The 19,349-nt window shown below is 57.0% G+C and overlaps 2 protein-coding genes and 1 long non-coding RNA gene across 15 annotated transcripts in view; 1 reads left to right on the forward strand and 2 right to left on the reverse strand.

Moving 5' to 3' along the window:
- The window catches only part of LZTR1 (leucine zipper like transcription regulator 1), a 17,669-nt gene extending 14,728 nt beyond the window's left edge, over positions 1–2,941 (reverse strand). Inside the window, exons 1-2 of one of the 2 annotated variants that reach the window (XM_019437406.2) lie at positions 2,629–2,941; positions 2,096–2,158 (exon numbers count right to left, since the gene is read on the reverse strand). In XM_019437406.2, the coding sequence (XP_019292951.1) occupies positions 2,096–2,158; positions 2,629–2,828 (263 nt within the window). In that variant the 5' untranslated portion in view covers positions 2,829–2,941. The remainder of the gene's footprint in view (positions 1–2,095; positions 2,159–2,628) is intronic. The other variant, XM_019437404.2, reaches the window with a different exon arrangement.
- AIFM3 (apoptosis inducing factor mitochondria associated 3) lies at positions 2,856–18,552 on the reverse strand. Of its 12 annotated transcripts, XM_053902323.1 has the most exons (22): positions 18,047–18,158; positions 16,451–17,249; positions 15,843–16,011; positions 11,475–11,688; positions 11,117–11,226; positions 10,791–10,900; positions 10,651–10,695; positions 10,326–10,422; positions 10,137–10,249; positions 9,770–9,856; positions 9,246–9,337; positions 9,007–9,137; positions 8,800–8,915; positions 8,620–8,691; positions 8,480–8,543; positions 7,812–7,888; positions 7,579–7,696; positions 6,070–6,168; positions 5,711–5,786; positions 5,057–5,161; positions 4,370–4,390; positions 3,775–4,142 (listed from the first exon to the last, which is right to left on the reverse strand). In XM_053902323.1, the coding sequence occupies exons 3-22, from the start codon at positions 15,871–15,873 to the stop codon at positions 4,103–4,105; spliced, it is 1,818 nt and encodes a 605-aa protein (XP_053758298.1). In that variant the 5' UTR covers positions 15,874–16,011; positions 16,451–17,249; positions 18,047–18,158; the 3' UTR covers positions 3,775–4,102. The 12 variants fall into 12 exon arrangements, 9 of the variants coding, with proteins under 9 accessions (XP_019292961.1, XP_053758298.1, XP_019292954.1 ...); XM_019437409.2 differs by lacking the exons at positions 16,451–17,249; positions 18,047–18,158 and adding an exon at positions 18,456–18,552; XM_019437412.2 differs by lacking the exon at positions 10,651–10,695.
- Positions 18,307–19,343, forward strand: LOC109259709 (uncharacterized). The gene is made up of 3 exons (XR_002076741.2): positions 18,307–18,420; positions 18,830–18,933; positions 19,113–19,343. It is a non-coding gene; the product is annotated as an uncharacterized LOC109259709 (long non-coding RNA).
- The last annotated feature ends 6 nt before the right edge of the window (positions 19,344–19,349 follow it).

Below are 19,349 nucleotides of genomic sequence, written 5' to 3' on the forward strand. Positions count from 1 at the left end.
TCTTTCTTTGTACTCAATCTTTACAAAGTTGCAACTAGAGTGAGACAAATCCTGTTTCTTAATGCCACATTATAGCAAAGATATTTCTGCTTATTGCTACACAGTTACCATGCCAACCCTACCTGCTATAGAACACTCCTGGGAATGTTCCCACCCACTGCCCTGGACTGGACATCAGGCCTTTTCTGGTTTGGGGGATTCTCATAAAGCCTGCAGTGAACACCTGTGAGCCTTTTCCTATTTCATCCCGTCATGTGATACACATTTACTGAATTGTTTGGGTGCTGGGTTCAGGTCTCTCCCCAGTGGAGGAGACAGGTAACAAACATCTTTGTGCTTTGAGATAACTCTGAGGTAATCTATGTGGTCTGTACTCTTACCATGGAGCCAGTAAGAGGTGCAGAAGGGGACGGGAGGGCCACAGTCCAGTTGACCCAGGCAGTCAGGAAGGCCTCCCTCACAGTATGTTCGGAAGAGAGGCAGGAAGGGTTGGGAAGGAGGGAACAGCCAGTACAAGGGCCTGAGCAGGAGGATGCTTGGTTCAATCAGAACACAGCAAAGCAGTGGTGTAGCCCAGTGTAAAACAAAGGCAGAGGAGCAGGGCAGGCACAAGTGTATAGGGCCTCTCAGACTGCCAGGACAGTTTGGGCTTTTACTCAGAGAGAGGGGAGCCATCCCAGGATTATGTGCTCAGGAGGCACACACTGAGACTTGCATTTCAAATGGATCCCTCTGGCTGCTCATAGGGAAACAGGCTGTGGGGGAGACAGGCTAGAAGCCAGGGCCCCGCCCAAGGAAACCATTCTGCCTAGTCTGCAGGTCCTCATGGGGTCCTTGTACCCTACTAGCTCCAGGTCAGCCCCTGCAGAGGGAGTCCTGAAGGAACAAGGCTGCAGAACCAACCAGAGGCCAGTCCTTCTGGGCTTCAGGCCAAGTCCTGTGGTTGAGAGGCAGGGACAGACTCATGGGCAGAATCGGTCATGTGCGAACACCGCACCTTCAGTACAGCAAAACCTGTCCTGAGTCTTTCACAGGTTTGTGCTCACTGACCCTCAGGAGCAGGGCATATGGCCACCCCATATACAAAGGAGGAGACCAGATTAGTGGTCTTAACAAACCTGCCTGAGCTCAAAGCCACAAAGCTCTAACTTGAACTGAGCCTGGTCTATCTGGGAGACCAAGCTTCAGCCCCACATCTAGCAGGTTCCCAAGCCTCCCAGACCCCTGGTGAGCATCCCTGGCCTTTCCTGATGACATAAATGAATTAATGGAGGAGGGATGCCCTGCCCAAACTCCAGGTCTGGTGCCACTCTGTACTCCCCCACCTCTGGGTCATTCATTGCCCAGGCGGATCCCTCCGATTGGAACCCTCTTCCTCTTTTCCCTGAGTCACTCCTATTTATCTTTCAGGTCATCAACCCCTCCAGATTGGGCTTCCCTGCCCAGATCAGAGCCCTTTTTCCTCTGCAAGCATGGCCTGCTATGCCCACACCCAGTATTTAACATGGCCCAGCCCATGATAAGAGCTAAAATAGCTCTTTCCCTCTGGGAATGGGTCTTAAGGAAACACCACCAGAAGAAAGCAGCTGCACAAACCAAAGGTTTACCTCAGCCATTATCTCTCACCAAAGGAGACCAACCACAACTTAACTGGGAACAGTTCATAGGATGGAGGTGTGCCCACCAACAAAAACATCAGGTCGGTGTCAGGAAAGTTGTTTCCCAGGAATTTATGGCAGGTGGGAAAACCTTTCCAAAAAGTGGAAAATATGAGAAATAAATAAAACTGTGTCCTCCAAACACTGCCATGTGAGCATGAGGATAAGGCCCAAAAAGAAGTTCAGTGAAGGGAAAAGTGCCTGGTGAGAGCGACTGCCAGGGTGGATGTGTTTCTTTCAAGGTTGTGTCCACCCAGAACAAGAGGAACATTTCTGTGTCCCAAACATGTGCTATCCACTGAATGCTGTGCTGAGGACCTTGAGGCCAGGTAACCTCAAAGACGGAGAAAGTGAGACGGAGTGATTAGCTAACCCTGTCCGAACCACCATGTTCCTCCCTCCCTGGTCCAAACACCCTCATGTTCATACTCACTCACCCATTGTCTCCACCAAATACATAAATGGCATCTTTATAGGCCACCACTGTGTGCTTGCTGCGCCTGGAAAGAAAGAATGGGTGGGTGCCAGTGAGTCCAGGACCCTCCTGGGGGCACCCAAGGAATGAGACTAAGCACCCGGGCTGGTGCAGAAATTAGGTAACACTTCTCAACTGCCAAGATTGATAGAAATCCCTAAATTCCACCTGTACCCCAAGACCCGGTATATGGGAACCAAAGACATTGCCCTGGGACTCTCTGGACTCCCCACCCCACTGCAGAGCACCCGGGACCCCAGCTCCAGACCCACAAACACAGCTTAACTCTAGTACCTGCCCCAGGCCACGCTGCTCCAGGACTCCCTCAGGACTCCCTCCCCTGGCCTGGACATCATCCTGGACACCACCACTTCCTCCCCACCCCCCATCACCAGATCCCGCTCCTGGACACCACGCCCCGGCCTCGGTCCCTGGACCCCGCCCAAGACCTCCTCAGACACCCCCCTACTCCAAGACCCCTGAACTCCGCCGTACCGGGCCCCCACGAACTCGTCGCAGGGCGGGAGGCGCCGCCAACGATGCACTGTCTCGAAGGGCCCGAAGTTGAGTGTCAGGTACTCAACACTGTCCGAGCAGCTGTGGTCAAAGTCCACGCTCGGAGCTACCTTGGACCGTGCGCTGCCTGCCAGGGCCCCGGCTCCGATCGGGCCCCCCGAACCCCCCGGCCCAGCCATCCCGGGTCCACGCCGGCTCGGCCACTGGGTCCGCGGGACGTGAGGCCACCGCCCCGGGCGGGACTACGTTTCCCGGCGAGCACTGTGCCAACCGCACCACACTTCCGGCCGGCGCCGCACTCCCGCCTGCACGCGCTTCCCGGCCAGCTTAGCGCTCCTCCTGACTCCGCGGGCCAGCACAGCCTCCGGGAACTGGCCCTGCAGAGAGCGTGTAACCCCCTGGGAATCATTTACCGCCAAGTACGCGCGCCCAGTTCCCCCTTCCAGTGAGGGCGGCGTCTAGTCCCCAGCCCTTCCTGGACTGCACTGCCCCGCCGCAGGCCCGACCCACACCGCCTGGAGATAGGCCACACTTCCCGGCATGCCCTGCTTGCGCGGGTCTCGGCCTTGATCGTCCGCCGCTCCCGGGATCCCGGGTGGAGGGTTCCGGTCTCACAGCGGCCTAGGAGGGAGCACGACTATCTCCTTCCGGCTTGCTGTCTCATTTCTGGCCCCCGCGTCTCGCCCTCAACATTCCCCTTGGCTAGGAGGCAGAGTGGCACAGAGGCTCTAGATCCTCGTTCCTAGTTAATAGCAGAGCCTCATTTTCTTTACCTTCGAAATGGGGGTTCCTGAAGCTCTGGCTGCCATGAAAAGCATGGATTGTCTCAGGACCCAGCCCCTACAGCCCTAAGTAGGCACATGCCCCCAAACTGCCAAGTGCGAGCTGCCTCTGACCCCTGAAGAAGCACTTCCCATCTCAAACCTTTGGCATGTGCTGTCCCTTCTACCTGGAGTGCCATTCTTTGAAAATCCAGATCCAACACACTGGTTAGAGAAGCTTTTCCTAACCTTAGGGGTAGCATCAGTTGCTACCTCCTCTGAGTGCTCATAGGCCAAACTTCCTTGGTGTGGTTGTGCTTTCTCCATGAGTATCTGTCCGATTACAATGGAAGTCACACAGGTCTGCAAACGTGTGCATTTTAATTTTAAGATAATATCTAATATGTTGCAGGGTCCTGTAGGGAACCAGTCTCAAGAAAGGGAGAAGAGGACAGGCCTGTCCTGCCTCCATTGTCAGCCATCAGTGGCAGCTGAGGCCTTGGGGGGTAAGCATCTCCTGGAGGCAGCAGAAGCCTCTCTGGAGGTGAGCCAGGCAACCGAAGGCAAGCACAGGGAAGGCTCAGGTTCTGCCCTGGGGGATCCTGGGAAATTGGAGGTTGGCACCTGCCCCCAAGGCTTGGCCTCTGTCCCTGGTGCCCCAGCGTGCCTGCCCAAATCTGCTGCATGCGAGCTCAGGATCCTTTCCCTGTGAGCCAGGACATGTCGCCGGTCCTGCAGGAATGAGGGGAGGAGGAGTCAGGGTAGAAGACAGAGGGTTCCCCACTTGGCACCATGAACAGCTGATCGCTGAGGACAGCAGGGGGCCTGCTCTGTGCCAGGCCCTGGTGCCCAGCAGGAATGGGTACTTAGGCATAGAGGGAAAGACCATGGGGTACAGGCTCTGGGCTTAGGTGGGAAAGGCTCAGAATGGTCAACAGGAAGGACAGAGAACCACGTACTTGCTGTGCAGCACAAACAGCCTTTTCGAAGGCAAGAGAGAGAGATAGAGAGAAGGCCAGGAAGAGAGCATGTCATTCATCATGTTCCCTCTTGGTTCTCCATTGTTTCCAGCCTGAGGCCTACCCCTGTCCCGTGGCCTCCAGGATTTCCCCAGTCCCTGGGCAGGGGGAGGGGGCCTCTCTGCAGGCAGTTTAAGCCTACAGGGTGACTCCCATTGGCACCAGCCTGGGGTGAGGGGAATAGCTGACATCCAGTGTCTCCCAGACACCAAAAAAACCACCCAACAACTCTATGTAGGGTGTCCCCAGAGGCATCACTAGCTGCCTTTACCTCCCTAGCTTCTGCCAGTCTCAGTACAACCATGTCCAGTTGGATGTCCCATGCCAGGTAACTGCCTAAGCAATGGCTTTGACCAAGGGCTTTGACCCCTCCCCACAGCACTGGGCCTGCCCTGGGACAACAGCTTTTTCCCCTTCTATCCCCCAAGAACACAAATAACCAGCCCATTCACAAAGCACAACCCTTGTCCCAACCACCCCATAGTCCTGATGTTCCATAGACTGATGTGGACCAAGAATAGGGGGAAGGCTCTGTAGGGCTATAGGGGTGGCTGGCTACCAAGGACCAGTCCCTTAGGGGACCTCCTCCCCCTCCCCCACCCCCATATCTCTGAAGCCCACACTCACTCCACCTCCCGCTTCCGGATGGCACGGCCCGAGGCTAGCACCTCAGCCACCTTGGACACGATTGGATCGTAATTCATGCTGGCCACAGCAATCACCTCATCGCCTCTGCAGGGACAGAGTAACTGAGCCTGAGGACTGCCCAGCAGTGGCCTCTCTTCTTAGAGACCCTGATGTACTCCTCTTCAACTGGGGCCCAGGGAGTGATCTTACCCAGGACAACAGAAATATTCTGAGCACCCAGCCCTCCCTGCTTTGCTTGGCCCAGCATGGGCTTTAGGATCCTGCCAGAGGCCCACTGAGGTTCCAGTCTTTCTCCTCAGTGGAGTTCAGAGCTGGCTCCACTCCTGGGATCACCACTCTCTCTCTCTACCTGTGTGATTTTCCTCAGCGTCAAAGCAGGAGTCAACACCCACCTCAAATTGCTGTCCTGAAGATAAAATGTCCTGTCTCAGTGCGTGGCTGCTGGAGTTATTACTGCCCCACCTCCTCACATTCCCTTGGTGGGTCTCCTGCCTAGCTGCCTCCCTTGGCCACTTGGTCCATCTTTCAGGTAAGTCCCCTCCTCTGGAGCAGAGCTCCTCTGGGATGAGTTCCCCTTCCCGACCGAGCTCCCGCTGCTTCAGCGGCTGCCACGTTCCACCCAGTTGCTCTCACTTGGTGTAAAAAGCCACGAACTTGAGCTCTTCCAGATCCCCCTGGATGATGACGTCGTCGAAGCCTTCTCCGTACCCTGTGGGCCGTACAGGAGGGGATGGGGCTCCCCCGGGTCAGCGTCCTGTGGCCTCCTAAATCCCCCCTGAATACCCCACCAGGCCTTGCTCCCTTTGTCCTTTTAGGTGGTCCTTTTAGTCCACCCCTAATCAGTTTTCGCTCTTCCTACAGCTAACGCGGCCCCGCCCCTAGGATGCTCATAGCCCCGCCCGAACTTCCAAGCTCCACCTCTGCGCTCCGCACACACCTTAGCCACACCCCTAAACGCACTTGGCCCCGCCCCTGCCCGGGTCTTCTGTTACCAGCGTAGCGCAGGCTCCTGCCAAACATGGCTGTCCACAGGTAGGGCACGGTGCTGATCTCCGCCTCCTGCGCCAGCATATTCTGGGCCGCCACGCGCCCTGTAAGACTCAGGGTCATGAGATCCCCGACCCTAGCCCCGGCCACCCCTACACTGCCTGCCGGGGCTCTCTGGGGACCTCTGACATGTGGAGCTACTCCTCCTTGCTTTCCCAGAGGTGAACAGGTGCATCATTGCTCAGCCCATTGCCCACACTCAATTGCAGAGGAGACACCTGGCTCAAAGCCAGTCACTTAGATTGCTTCTCTAGAGAATTTGAATGAAGTGCCCCACATCTAGAAGGTCTGTTTCCTGGCGTTGTTGGGCTGCCTCCATTTCAGGTGTGCACCCAGACAATAATCGGACACATCAGGTCTGAAGAATGGGGCACAAGTGCCCAGGGAAGTAGGGATGACAGCCACACCCAGGGCCCCAGAGAATAGCGTGGGTGGCTTCCCAGTTCATATTCCCAGGCCCCACTGGACCCTGTAGTTGGAGGGCTATGAGAGCCTCCTAGACCCTCCCAGTTAAACCTTAATTGTACTTGACTGATGAGTGGTCTTTGGTTCCTTAAAACCAGCACCAACTTTAGACCTTGAACCTGAGCAGATATTGGTACCAGGAGTGGGATTTCAGGCAGCAGATGCTCAGATAATGTGAAGTGAGAGAGGAGAGGTGAGCGCAGGGAGTCAGGTGGTCCTCCCCACGAGGCAGCTAACTTGCTTGTACCTACATCTTAGGGACTCAGACCAGGTGTTCACAGTAAATGAGGCTTCAGGGGCATGGTGACCACCAAGTGTGTGTGTGTGTGTGGTGGGGGAGCTATTCGTCATAGAGCACAACAGTTCTCCACTGAGCCCAAGTTTCCAGGCCCAAATGGCTGCCTCCCAGGGGCCTGCATGAAACAACTGTGTTCACAGAGCCAGTCGAGTGGCCCAAGGGAGACAGAAGCACTGAGTGGGAAGGTGGCCCGTGTCTTACTAAATCCCTTTCTCTCTCCCTGGGTGACTGTACAGGTTGGTGAGGATGAAAGGAAAGGAGGGGCTGGTGGAAGGATGGGGTGGGACACTGTGGCTAGTTGGGTGGGGTGTCCTGAGGGCACTGGAGGGGCGTCTGTGGATGGGCCACAGGGCTTGCTCTGTCAGCTAGCTTTTTTTTTTTTTTTTTAAGTCAGCTTCATGCCCAGTGAGGAGCTTAACATGATGCTTGAACTCACAACCCTGAGATCAACACCCTGAGATCAAGACCTGAGCTGAAATCAAGAGTCAGATGCTTAACTGACTGAGTCACCCAGGCGCCCTGTCAGCTGGCTTGATCACCTGGAGGAGGCTCCCAGACAGGCCACCACAAAGCCTTGAATGTCTAACCCAGAGACCGGGACCCAAGGCCAGCAACTGAGGAGTGGGCCTGGGGGAAGCTGAGACCCTGGGACAGCCTCCCATCCCCTATCCTGCCGCAGGGCTGGCCATACCCTGGGCATGAGCCATCTGCCAATGTGGGATGTTCACTTTCCGATTGTTTCTCCAGGCGAGGGGGAAAGTGACAGCATCGCCAGCTGCAAACACGCCCGGAACGTTGGTCTGCATCATCTGTGGGGAGAGGGCCCAGGGCTCTGTGGGTGGCACAGCGGCCTTGACTTGGACATGCCACTACCCCCGGCCCAGCACCCTGCCTGCCCCCGCCACCACCACCCCCCAGCCCCACCTTGTTGACAGGGATGAAGCCTCGGGAATCCAGATTGATGCTGCTCTGCCTCAGGAAGCCCGTGGCAGGCACCGCACCTGACAAGACAGGGGCCACCATGTCCATTCCCTGGTCCCTCCCTTCTCCCACCTCATTGTCCTCCATGACCCATACCCTTCACTCACCACAATTCAGCCCCAGACCATTCATCCAATGGGCTGCCCATCCTGCAGCCTTCATGCATCCTGTCCCCTCTGCCTGGACCCTCACAGACCCTGTGCCTCCCATGCGGCCTCATGTATCACCTCCTCTGAGAAATTCCATGAAGCCCCTGGTAGGGTCAGCATGCCATACCTTCCCAGCCCCTAGGCTGCCACCTCCCAGCTCTGTCCTTTCCCAAACTGGCACCTCAGCTGGAGCAGTTTGAGGCTTGTTTGTGTTCTGCAGCCCACATGGGGCAGGCTGTGGAGTCGAATATTTGTGGGCAGCAGTCACTGGGAGCATCCTCCATGCCAAGCCCTGGCTAAATGTGGAACACCCATTCCCTGATAGCCTGGTGAAGTGGGTATGGTTGGGGTACCCATTTTACAGATGTGAAAACCAAGGCCCAGGGAGGGGAAGAGACTGGCCCAAGGCCATTCTGGAGCATGTGCAGGTGCTCATTTGCACCTGCCTGCCCACCCACTCACCAATGCCCACAACACAGACGTCAGCCCGCACAACCTTGCTGCTCTTCAGCACGACCTCCTTCAGCTGTGGGGAGGGGGCGGGTTAGCAGGTAGGCCCAGCTCCTGGGAACAGGGGAGAAGGGGCAGGAAGAAGGGCCCACCTTTCCCTCCTGGGCCCGTAGCTCAGACACCTCTGTCTGCATGTAGAACTTGACCCGGTTGTTCTCAAACATCTGTCAGGGAAGGTGGGCAAGAAGGCCATGGATGAGAGCATAGCCAGGGGCTGGGCTGGGTGCCTGGAGTTCTGACAGCCCAGGTGTTGAGAGTCAGAGTGGGCTTACTTTCATGAGGGCACGACCGACACGTTCCCCCAAAAATCTCCTGAAGGGTGTCTCCTCCAGCTCCACCACGGACACTGAGTGGGCCTTTTCAGTCAGATAAGCAGCCACCTCCATCCCTAAGGGGTGGTACATGGTAGTCTAGCACCCTGCACCCTGGGACCAGCCATGACAGCCTGACCACTGCCCCCACCAGCCCCGGCTGCTCACCCAGGAAGCCAGCTCCCACGACCACTGCGTTGCGGCCCCGGGCTAGCCTCACCACACGATTGGCATCTTCAGGTGTCCGGATAGTGAACACATTCTCCACCTCTTTGCCTTTGCAGCTCAGCATCTTAGGGCTGAGATGTGGCCAGCATCAGTGAGGGGCTCCCGGCACCCAATCCCTCGCATGCTGGCTGGTGCCCTGCCAAGTGCCAACAGGGTACAAGGGGGAGACACCCTCCTACCTGCTCCCTGGTGCGAGAAGCAGCTTGCTGTACTCCAGCTTGAAGCCATCCTTGAACACAACCTTCTTGTTTCTCACGTCCACCGTAACCACCTGCAACCCCCGCCGGGCAGAGTGTGGGCCTGGCCGTGGACTTGGGCCTGGCTGCCCCTCCGAGCTCCTGCCAGACCCTCTGAACAGGAGGTTCCACAGGCACTGTTCCTGCCACTTGGATGGTCCTCTTTCCCTCACCTGGCTTCTCCTTACTGTTTAAGGTTCTGACATCACCTTCCCCTCAAAGCCATCCTTATGCTCTCCGGCCCCAGCTCTGAACAGATTTCTGCATGTGCCCACAATCCTGACTGGAAGAATATCCAGTGCTGCCTTCCAGGCCTGGAGCACCCCCGGGAGGGCCTAGACATCAGGGCCAAGAGGGCAGAACACCTCCCCTCACCACACACACCTCCAGGGGCCTGCATGGCCTCACATCATTTGTGGTTCTCACTAAGCCTTCCCCAGACTTGTTTCTTAGTCTTGGCCCCATACCTGGGCCTCGGTGAGCACCTCGATGCCATAGGCTCGGAAGAACTCCTTGGGCCTCAGGGCCAGCTGCTCAGGCTGTGCATCCAGGGACTGCAGGAGATAGCTATCTTGAGATAAGGCCAGGTGGCCAGTGTTCCATTTTGCAATGGAGGACCCAATGCCTAGCTGGGCCCAGGTCACAAAGGGGCTGCAGAATGGAATTCACCAAACCCACATCTTTATAGGGTACCACAAACAGGCCTGGTCTGAGCAGAGAGGCAGCTGGTCAGACCCCCAAGGGGTGACAAGCAAGGCGCTGAGAGGGCCTGACTGTGCCCAGAGAGCTAGGGGTCTGGGGCCTGCCTGGGCTCCCATTTGCCCCTCCTCCCACCTTGCTGAGCTTAGGCCGGTCATAGGGGAGGTGCCGGTCCAGTGTGCACAAGACGATCCTGTCTGAGAACCCCTCCTGCCGCAATGTCTCTGCACATACCAAGCCAGCTGCACCTGAGGGGATGGTGCTGTGGGTTAAGGGACCACCTCTCCCCCACCCTGCCCTACCCCTCATAACCTCACCACCAACCTGCGCCTACAATGAGCACGTTGGTGCTGCTGCTGTGGCCAGCACTTGGAGAGATACACTTGGCCATCACTTTGGTTCTTCGCTGTAGCTGCAAGGCCTGGGGATGTCCAGAGAGCAAGAGGCAGCTGGGAGCTGGAGTCATGGAATGGCATCCTCCCTATGCCATCATCCCAGCAGGCCAGGTCCTGCTGCTGCAGTCCAGCCTCATCCCCACTGCACAGTTTTCACTCTGCCCCCAGCCACAGGGCCTTTGCACATGCTGATCCCTGGGCCAAGATGCCCTCCTCACTTCTCCTTTTTGCCTGAGCCCAAGCCACGCCCTCACCTGCTTACTGGCTCGGACGTACACCTTCTCCTTCTCAATCTTCACCTGCAAGGGCTGTGTTGCTCAGGACCAGGTTTTGGGGGGCTCCATCCCCTGCCCTGCACCCCCAGGCTCCCACCCTACTGCCCCCCTGGCCCCACCTGGAATTTGTGCAGACTGTCCAGGCCAGGGAAATCCTCTAGGTCACCGGTGCCGATGTTGAAGCAGGCACCATGCCAGGGGCAGCGCACCCGGCCACGGGACAGCACACCTAAGGGAAGCAGTGCTGGGCTGGGGCCACAGGCAACAGCTCCCCTCCCCTGTGTTCCAGCAGCTGCTCGCCCCTCCCCACAGCTCGGGAGACCCCCACTAATAGATGAGACCCTGGAGGTCCAGGGAAGAGCCAAGCCAGCCTGTGATGGTGCAGTGGCCAACCACCCTTCAGGGAGGTCCCACCCCACCTCCTGTGTGTACTGGGACAGCTCACCTTTCACCAGGGGTGCACCATAGTGTGGACACTTGTGGCCCAGAGCGTGGAACTCCCCGTTGTCCTTCACCAGCAACACTTTCCCCCAGCCCAGCTCTACTTCCCGCATCCTGGGGAGGGGCTGCACTCAGACATCAGGCCAGACACCAGGCACCACCTCTGGTGGGCACCTCTTCCCAGAGTCTAGCTTTCTGGGGAGCAGGCCCAGACCAGGAGAAGCCACACTGGTGGTGGCTGGCGCAGGTGCTCGTCAAGGGCTCCCTCCAGGCCTCCCAGCCCACCCCATCCATGGCCTGCACCATGCCTTCCCATCTTGGGCCCTCTGACTGCTCCCTGCCCCACTAGACCCAGCACCCACTGGCCATTCTCGAGGTCCTTGACATGGCAGATGGCGGCCTCCACACAGTCCTGAGCACCAGGGTACGGGTGAGGGGCGGGCAGGCGCTCCTCAGTGTGGAAGTGGCGGGCTGTGCCATTGCCCTGGTAGGCCCGGGGACTGCCCTTCCCGCTGGCTGACAGCTCCTCCTTGCCCCGCTCCTTCTCAGGCAGCACCACCTCGATCTTGAGCTCCACTGTAGGGTAGACAGGGCAGCACTGTGAGTTTCCAGCCCTGCCCACCTCCTTGCCCACCCCATAGGCTCTGGGCAGGCTGGTCCCTTTGAGTTTGAGTTCTCTCCTGTGCCTCCACCTCTCCAGAAAGCCATCTGCAACATCAGCAAAGAGCCTTAAAACAGGCAAGAAGCAGGGGCACCTGGGTGGCTTAGTTGGTTAATTACCCGACTCTTAATCTCGGCTCAGGTCATGATCTCACAGTTCATGAGTTCGAGCCCACACTCACAGTTCATAAGTGCTGAGCTTGCTTGGGATTCTCTCTCTCTCCCTCCCTCTCTCTGACCCTCCCCCGCTCAGGAGCAAGCACAATCATGTGTGCACGCCTGCACTGCACTCTCTCTCTCTCTCTCTCTAAATAAATAAACTTAAAAAATTTTTTTTTCATTAAAAAAAAAACAAGCTAGAAGCAGAACAGAGACAGCAGGAGGTGAGCTGGGTTGGCTTGATTTCATTCCTGCATGTTTTCTTTTTCAGTAACAAATTAGTGAGGGGCCCACAAATGGAGCTCCTTTGACCCTGAAATTGCCTTTTCTCTAAGAATTTATGTGGGGGGAAGAACCCTGGTGGCCTGAATCCTGCTCTGATTCCAACTGCACAGTCCCTGATGGAGAAGGACATCCCTGAAGGATCAGGGGCACGTTTAGGGTCTGACTCCAGGGAGAACAGGGCGTTCAAACCTGGGTATGGCTCATTTCCCGGCCAGTGAATCTCGGTAATGGGAAACCAAGGCTTTGTTGTTCTGTTTGCAATGTTCCCATAGGTTTGAGATTTTTTTTTTAATTAAAAAAAAAGTGTACACACAGTATTTTCAACTTCTTAAAATAGCTATGCTCACCAGTTTAAGAATCCATCATTTGCCAAGCACTGGTTTTTCAACACCTTCATGTGCAAGGGTGTGGGGCCTTGGAGGTGAACTGTACCCAAAGGGATGGGTGCACAGGGACTGTACAGAGGGGCATGGGGCCCACCTTGAAGCTTCTGTGGTGCAGATGCTTCCCCAGAGTGCCCGTGGCGACTACTCTAAGCAGTCAGTTAGCCAGAGACTGTCATTTTCTTCTGTATATTTCTCTGCATTTTCTAAATTCCCTACAATGTGCCTGGGGTATTTTTCTAATTAGAAGGAAACAATAAACAGAATTTTTAGCAGCAATAATCTGGCCTCCTGGGCTGAGTGATGGAAGCTAAGCCCCTGGCACAGCATGGGCCTAATGAGGAAGCAGGAGTCCAAGGAGTCCCAAGTCCCAAGGCACCAGAGCCTCCAGCCCTCTCCCCTTTTCACCTCTTCTCCCCTCCACCCCAGACCTGACACTCCAGAAATAAACACAGAGTCACACCTCTGGGCCTTTGCCTAGGCAGTTCCTTGGTCTGGGTTGCCATTCTTCCCTGCCCTGGCTCACTGCTGCCCATCCACTTGAACAGCTCAGGTGATGCCTCCTCTGGCTGCCCACTCCCTGCGTGTCCCTCCTCTCTTGCAGAGCTAATCCCCCACTGGCTTGAAGCCTGGGAAGGTAGAACCCCTCCCCCTCCTTATCCTCAAGTCTCAGCCCCTAGCCTGGCCCAGGCGTGGGAGGGGAGGGAAGGGGAAGGGGGGTGGTTGAGGTTCCTCCATGATTCCAGCTGGGCAGGAAGGGAGCACACCACCAAGCTGAAGCTGTTGTATCAGGTGGGAGAAGGGGGAGGGGTGCGGGTTTAGGGTGGGGTAGGTTCTTTGCCTCCATTTCCATACTTTATGTAATAATGTTAGAATGTTTTGAGAAGAATTAAAAAGGAAAATACTCCTGGACTCAGCTGACACCAGCTATGTGAACGTAGAGAGGGAGCTCACAGGAACAGCCTGGCAGGGGCCCAGATAACAACCAAGCCAGGCTGTTTTCATCCTCCACCTCCTTCCAGAAGGCTCCAAGGAGCTCGCTGACGCAGTCTAATGGGAAGCCATTAAGTCAGGAACAGTAGTGTAAAGGTGGATGGAGAGGGTGTCTCTGCTCACCCATAGAGCCAGATCAACCCTAGCAAATGATTCCCAGGTGCCCATGTGACCATGGGCTCCTGCCTTAGCCCCTTTGGACTGCAGACGCCTTCATTATAAAACAGAGAACAGTGCCTACCTCTTTGGTGATAGTCAATGCTGAAGGATTTAATATATGTAACCCAGAGCAGAAGCTCAACAGATAAAGCTGGGTAGTAGCATTTTATTGGTGAGCTCTGAGCTTCCTGACAGCCATGGCAAAAAGGGAAAGCTGTTAGGTAGCACTTGTGTCCTATTAAAAGGCAAGTGACCAGATGCCAAGAGAGCTGCACTTCCTCCTAGTTCTGAGCTTAGTGTGGGTCTGGCCTGGAATACTTCCTATCAGGAACACAGAGCCAATGGAACACAAGGAATACAGAGTGAGCTTAGGAAATGTGTGCTGATGTGCTCCAAGTCAGAGTCAAGCAAGATAGAAGGTGAAGAATTTGCACAAAGACCTTGGGCTTGTTGTGGTCTCCCTATAGCCCCTGCTGACCCCAGCTGAACTTCTATGGCCCAAATGCTCTCACTCCCACAACCTGAAATTTCCTGAGCCTCACCCCTGACCTGCCCAGTGTTGAGTGCCTGGGGTCTAAAATCTTGCCCTTCTGCCATAGCTCCACAGGGGAGTCCTGGAAGCAGGGAACCTAGCTCCTAAAAGAGGGGATAGTAACATTCTGCACAGCCTCCTGTGTGCCAGGCCCTGTGCTAAGCACAATAGTCTGCATGAGGGGGTGGAGGTGGGGGGCAAAACGGTTAGCCCCACTTACACATGAGAACACAGCAGCACAGAGAGGTGAAGTCACCTGCCCAAGGCCACACAGCCAGGAAGGGGCAGGGCTGAATTTAGGCTCAAGAATGCAAGTTCTTACCACTGCCTCTAGGGTGGTGAGAATGGCCAGCTCCTGAACTGGGAGCTTGGGGCCAGGGGCCTCAGGCAGGCCAGCCTGTTGAGGCCCTTTACAAGAAACTGCAGATGGCACCCTCTGCTCTTGGCTTCCTGCCAGCCCAGTAGTCCTACAGGAGCCAGATTTGGGACCAGCTAGCATTTTTCTGCCCACTTCGGATGGAGGAAGGCTGAGGTCAAGACAGTGGACATCATTTGCCCAAGTCATACATGGAAGCAGGAAGGGTGGTAGGATCAGGCCCAGGGCTGGGTACCCACAGCATAGGCATGGGGGGAGGGAGAGCTGGCTCCTGAGGCAGGTGAAGGGGGTGTTCCTCTGCCTGGCAGGGCATCAAAGGTCTCTTCTTGCCCCAAGTTCTCCCTCAGACCCAGGAAAGAGAGAATAGGCTCATGTGTTCCAAGGTAATGGAGCTGATGGGTATCAGGTAAGGGGAGCTGGGGCGAGCTGGTTGGGGCAGGGTGGCCTGGGTGGCAGGTGGGCGGGGGCACTGAATAGGCACTAGAGAGGCCAGTAACATGCCTCCATTCTTTTGCCTTCCTGAGTGTTGTGAAGAGAGAAGAGGGAAGATAGGGGCTGGAGAGAGAGCCCAACAGACAGGGGTCTCCATGGAGAGCAGACCTGGGTCTCCCTTAGCATCTGTGAGGCCCCCACCTCTGGCCAGAACTTCTTGGGCCAGGCAGGGCAGGATTTCATGCACAAATGGGGAAATTCGGCCCAAGGTCACACAGGACATCAGAAGAGGTGAACACTCCACCCTCATGGCAACTTTGAGAGATCAGGCTCATTTTGTAGAGAGTGAAACTGAGGCTCAGAGAGGTAACTTGCATGCCCTGGGTCACATAGTGGCTGAGGGTGTCCTCAGAGTCCCTCTTCCCCAACCCTAGGGGACACTGCCCCCCTCCCCTCCCCCAGGGCAGGAGGAACGGGTAACTTCTACTTTTCAAGAAAGATTCAGCTGCTATTCCCACCACAAACACCCAAATCCCCAAATAAAGAGGGGGACCCATTGGAGGGGATCCAAGAGAATGGCTCCAAGCCCCCACTCCCTCCAGCCTTCAGGGAATTAACATTCGGAGCCGGCTGCCGCCCGGCCTGACCTACTTCAGAGGCAGAGGGGGGAGGGGGAGGAGGAAGGATGTGGCCGGAGGAGGGAAGAGGGAGGAGGAGGGAGGGGAGAATGAGGCAAGAAGAGAGGAGGTACCTGGCTTGGGCTTGGAGAAGCACCCACCCATGGCGAGTGGCCCACAGATGAGTGGGGGGCAGGTGCACAGATGGCTGTGGGAGTCCTAGGGTGCCCCCGGTGGGGCTGGACCCCCTGTGGCCCTTAAAGATGCTGGAGCCGCCATCCCAGCAGGAGCTGCCTCCAGGACCTGCAGGGGAGACAGAGGCATCTGTAGGGACCAGGGCTTTGATGGGGAATGTGAGTAGAGATACAGAGAGATAGAGACAGACTAGGGGAGGGGCTTCTGGAGGACAAGCACATTTGAGCTAGGAACCATGTAGGGGACCTTGGTGGCACCTCCCCTTTGAGGCCTCACTCTCCCCTCCCATCTTTGCTGTGCCTACTGTCTGGGGAGCCCCTCTGCTCCAACCTCAGCCATTCTTTTAGGTGTAGCTGCCTTGTCCAGTAAATCCTGATTTCTGCAACCCACTCAAAATCCAGCAGCTAGGGAGGCCACAATGCCTGGGGTCAAACCCCAGGGTACCTTGGCCTTCCTGGTCCAGGGGTTTCTCCTTCCTGCAGTGGGGGTGATGTTTAGTTTTCCCAGGCCCTGGCCCCCACCCGGCTGGCAGCCCCTGGATACCCACCTCCTCCAGGGACAGCCACAGCTTCTTCCTCCTGGCCCAGCCCAGAGGTGGACCGGCCCTGGAAGGCAGGGCGTGGGGTGGGGCAGGGGTCCAAGAGGCTGCCCAGCCTCTACTCCTCCTCCTAGTGTGAGTTAGGCCAGGAGAGACTGGGGTCGTGCGTCAGGGGGTGGGGTGGGGGTGGGGTGGGCCAGGCTACTTGTCCCCAGGGAAACCCAGCTCCATGGTGAATAGAAGTGGGCGGCCAGCCCAGGCCTGATGGGGTTGGGGGAAAGGGAGGCCAGGCACACAGCCCAGGCCCAGCAGTCATGAGCTCCCACCCTGTGCACCTCCCCCCTTCACAAATGTCCTCCAGGCCTACGGTGCAGAGATCACATCCAACAGCAGATGAGGAAACTGAGGGGCCAAGGGCTTGCCAAGGTCAGGCAGCAGGCAGGGCCATCCAGGTGGCCTCCCACTTCCCTCCCACCTTGGTTAGTTTCAAGATAGGAGGGGACCCAGGAAGCCCCCATATCACCCTGCAAGCCACAAAGCCATGGGGAGAGGTCACCTGGTCAGCAAAGAGATCCCTGCAGCCAAAGTCCTCAAGGCCACAGGGTGGGCCTTCTGGAAGATTCAGCTTACAGACTGGACTTTGGAAGGCCTGGGACAAAGCTGCCCTGTTTACAAATGATCTTCCCCCAGTCCATCCAACTGTCATCCTTTCTGTTTTCCCTGGAAGTTCTTCCTGAAGTCTAACTGGAGGTGGGGCTGGCACCTATTTGGTCTTGCCCAGATCCCTGCAAGGGCTTTGAGTGGGTGCCTGAGAGCAAGGGGGCCAAGAAGACAGGAGGAAAAGTTGGGAAGGACAATCTACTGCCTGGCATCTGATGTAACCTGCACTAGAGGCACCCATTATAATTCAGGAGGTGGTGGTACTTAAAGGCCACCTGGGCATACCGATGCCCTTTAACCCTCTCATCACCAAGGCAGGTCTGTAAGATTTGGCTACCACCTGCCCCACCTGTCCCCTTCCTGGGCACAAGGGGGCCCCTCCCCAGATCCTGGCTTCTCCTCTGGCTCAGCCATACCTACCTCCTTCCTGCCTGGCCTAGGCTTCATCTGCTGGGCCACAGATGTCAGAAAAGGTGGAACTTTCACTTGCTGCCAGTTACCTGTCTAGGCTGTTTCTCCCTTCCCAGGTGCCCAGGTATCTCAGACCCTCCAGGGCCTTGGCCCTGGAAACAGACTTGCTGGGGACTGAACCTTCCGCAGGCCTACCTTGTGCAGGCTGGCTTGGAGCCCTGCTGCCTCAAGGGCAAAGGTTCTTGCAGCAGGAGGGGGCCCTACACCTCCCCCCCCCCCCCCCCCCCCCCCCCCGCCCCGGCCAAGATTTTGTGGAGTGCTGTCCCTTGCCTACAAACTACCCAATGCTGAAAAGTTGTAACAGTGCCCAAGTGCTAACTATCCACCAGGAGCCTGTGTCCTGGTTCACAGGGACACCACCCTCCCCTAAGCCAGTGCAGGCTAGACAGAAACAGCAGTGGGGAGGTTGCTGTCCAGTTGGGGCCCTCAGTGCCTTCTAGCGTTCCTTGGGATGGAATTCAAGTTTGCCCTCACCTGCTCCCCTGCCGGGCTCAGGCGCAAAACTCCCGTGCACTCTCCCTGCCTTTGCACGTGCAGTTCCCTCTATCTGGGAAGATCTTTCCTGCAGCCTTCCCGCTGGTCCAGGTGCCCTCACCAAACCGGACGGCCCAGGAAGGGGGACGGGTACACCGCAGGGCCCCGCGGCAAGCGAGGAAGGGCCTGGCGGGGGAGGAGAGAAGGAACAGAGGCGCTCCAGCCTCCAGCATGTCTCTTCTCCCCGACTGCCGACCTCAGCCCCCAACGCGCCGGCCCGGGGTCCAAGATCTGAGAGCGCGCGCGAGCTAGCCCGGGTCGCGGGGACTGTGGAGCCGAGACCCGGCAGCCGAACCGGGATGGCGGGGACAGAGGTCTGGGGCCTGGGGTCCCCGGGGCGGGCGCTCACCTGGGTTCGGCGCCGGCCTCCCTTCTGGAGCCGCTCGGGGCCGCGGCCGCCTGGGGGGGAGGGGGGGGGGGGAGGAGCGGGCGGGGGCGGGGCCGGCGCTGCGGCGACACTGCGTCCAGGAAGCCCGCGGCGCCCAGCACCGCCCCGCCGGGTCCCTGCTGGTAGTTGGGGGTCGGTTCCAGGTCAGGGGTCAGGCCGGTGGCTTCAGAGTCCTCACAAAGGGTCGCGGGGTATGGGGAGGCATTCGGGGGCCCTTCTGGCCATGGACGCCGCCGGCGGGGTTTGGGTTCCCAGGGATCCTCTGGACCTTAGAGGGGCGCATAGCTGGGCAGCGCACCGGATCTGATTCTTGCTTCTTTTCTTTCTTTCCTAAGTCTTCGAATCGTCGGCGGCGGAGTGACGTGGGGAGTGGGAGTTGAATCACCCGGAGTAAGCTCCCCAAGAAGGAAAATCCAAATCATTTCCCACTACCCCATAGGTAACCTGACTACCTTAGGAGGCTCAGTCTCTTTGGTCTGCCTTCTCCCTACACTTAATACGGTCTATTTTAAATTATATTTTATTACATTTTCTTTTTCCCATCTGTCATTATATCAGGAGAACTTCCTGGATTCCTATAAATCATAATGCCCCCTGACGGTATGTCCCCTCTTCCAGGAAGCCCTCCCTGACCAGCCTCCCCAGACTGGAACTTGATCAGGCCCTGATATCCTGGCTCCTGGTTACCTCCTGTTTCACTGTCCTGACTGTCCTGATCTTCGCATTGTGTTCAGGTTGAGCTTGTACCTCCCGCAAACTGGAACTCAGTGACTATGTGGGAAATGAATGAATGATACTTTCTGGGGAAGTGATGTCACATCTATCATTAAACACATCAGGGCCCATCAACTCTGT

The sequence above is a fragment of the Panthera pardus genome, unplaced genomic scaffold (genome assembly GCF_024362965.1).
Source record: "Panthera pardus isolate Hobbes unplaced genomic scaffold, ASM2436296v1 HiC_scaffold_15, whole genome shotgun sequence".
NCBI classification, from domain to species: domain Eukaryota; kingdom Metazoa; phylum Chordata; class Mammalia; order Carnivora; family Felidae; genus Panthera; species Panthera pardus.